Below are 1,334 nucleotides of genomic sequence, written 5' to 3' on the forward strand. Positions count from 1 at the left end.
TATATTATATATATATATATATATATATATATATATATATATATATATATATATATATATAATAATAGATACAAATTCTGCATGATTTTCCACCCCTTCCACAAGTTCACAAAGTCCGCAGCGAGTATGACCTATGAACCGAGCAGACATTGTTCAACAGACAAGCTAAATACACAAATATCAGCCAATTATACCTTGTCTCTGGGCCTTCTTCATCATCTTCATCCTCATCCTCATCCGCACTCTCACCACCATCACCGTTCTCGCTCTCATAACCGCTCATGTCTCCTTCACTCTCTATATCAAACATGGAGAGGTCCATGTCTTGCTGCATTATAACGTCAGGTAACCTTACCCACTTGCCCGAGTTGATCGATTTGCTACGGTTTACAAGCGCCAATGGGTCAGTTGATACTAGCACATGAGAAACAATGCAGTCTCATACGCTTGAACTTACACTTATTAGCGTACAGGTACAAATGCCAATGAGAAACGAAAACCATACGGAAGTGTGCGTAGTTAATAACATGGTGCAGTATTTGAGGCCAGGGTAGGCGGCCAAAACCCTATCGAGTTCACAACCGAGGATGTCTCCCGGATTATATAGTGTTTCATGATAGTACAAAGGAGTGTTTCATGATAGTACATAAGAGTTTTTCATGACACCAGTTTGGAGTGTTTCATGATAGTATATATAAAGGTGAAGGTCCATCATACGATCGTATCAATCCTATTGAGTTCACAAACGACGATGTATCTTATATTCTATAAGTACAATTAAATGTGAAGAACCCTACTCTCTAATAGGACCTACCCGTATACGGATATCGGACATCTGCAGTCCTGCAGCGGTGGGAAAATGGTGTTCACGATAGTAGGTACGTCGACGGGTTCGGTCAGATGCTCTGCATCTACAAGCCACTCTATCTGTACACAATGAAGTAATCACAACAATTCGGGTGAGTGAAGGACTCCCAACAGACTTGACGGTTTATAACGAGTTTTATTGAATATTCAATATGCCATTCATGCAGCAGTGCACATTCCTCCATAGCGTGTTTACGTAGTTCAGTCGCAATCGATTTTTACTTAAAAACCGATTTAGTCAATTAGTTGTGTCCATTAGTCGTGAAGAATAGATTTTACAACAAACAACATACATAAATGGATTATATATATATATATATATATATTAATATATATATATATATATATATATATATTACTACACACACACACACAATATATATATATATATATATATATATATATATATATATATATATATATATATATATATAATAAGTAGTATATATATATATATATATATATAT

At 35.3% G+C, this 1,334-nt stretch overlaps 1 protein-coding gene across 1 annotated transcript; it reads right to left on the reverse strand.

The window, feature by feature from the left end:
• Positions 1 to 194: 194 nt before the first annotated feature.
• Positions 195 to 322, reverse strand: SARC_16363 (hypothetical protein; the record flags this gene model as incomplete). The annotated part of the gene is made up of 1 exon (XM_014289528.1): positions 195 to 322. A coding segment is annotated over one exon (128 nt), but the record flags the coding sequence as incomplete, so codon positions are not given.
• Between the last annotated feature and the right edge of the window lie 1,012 nt (positions 323 to 1,334).

The sequence above is a fragment of the Sphaeroforma arctica genome, assembly GCF_001186125.1.
Source record: "Sphaeroforma arctica JP610 unplaced genomic scaffold supercont1.7904, whole genome shotgun sequence".
Taxonomy (NCBI): Eukaryota; class Ichthyosporea; order Ichthyophonida; genus Sphaeroforma; species Sphaeroforma arctica.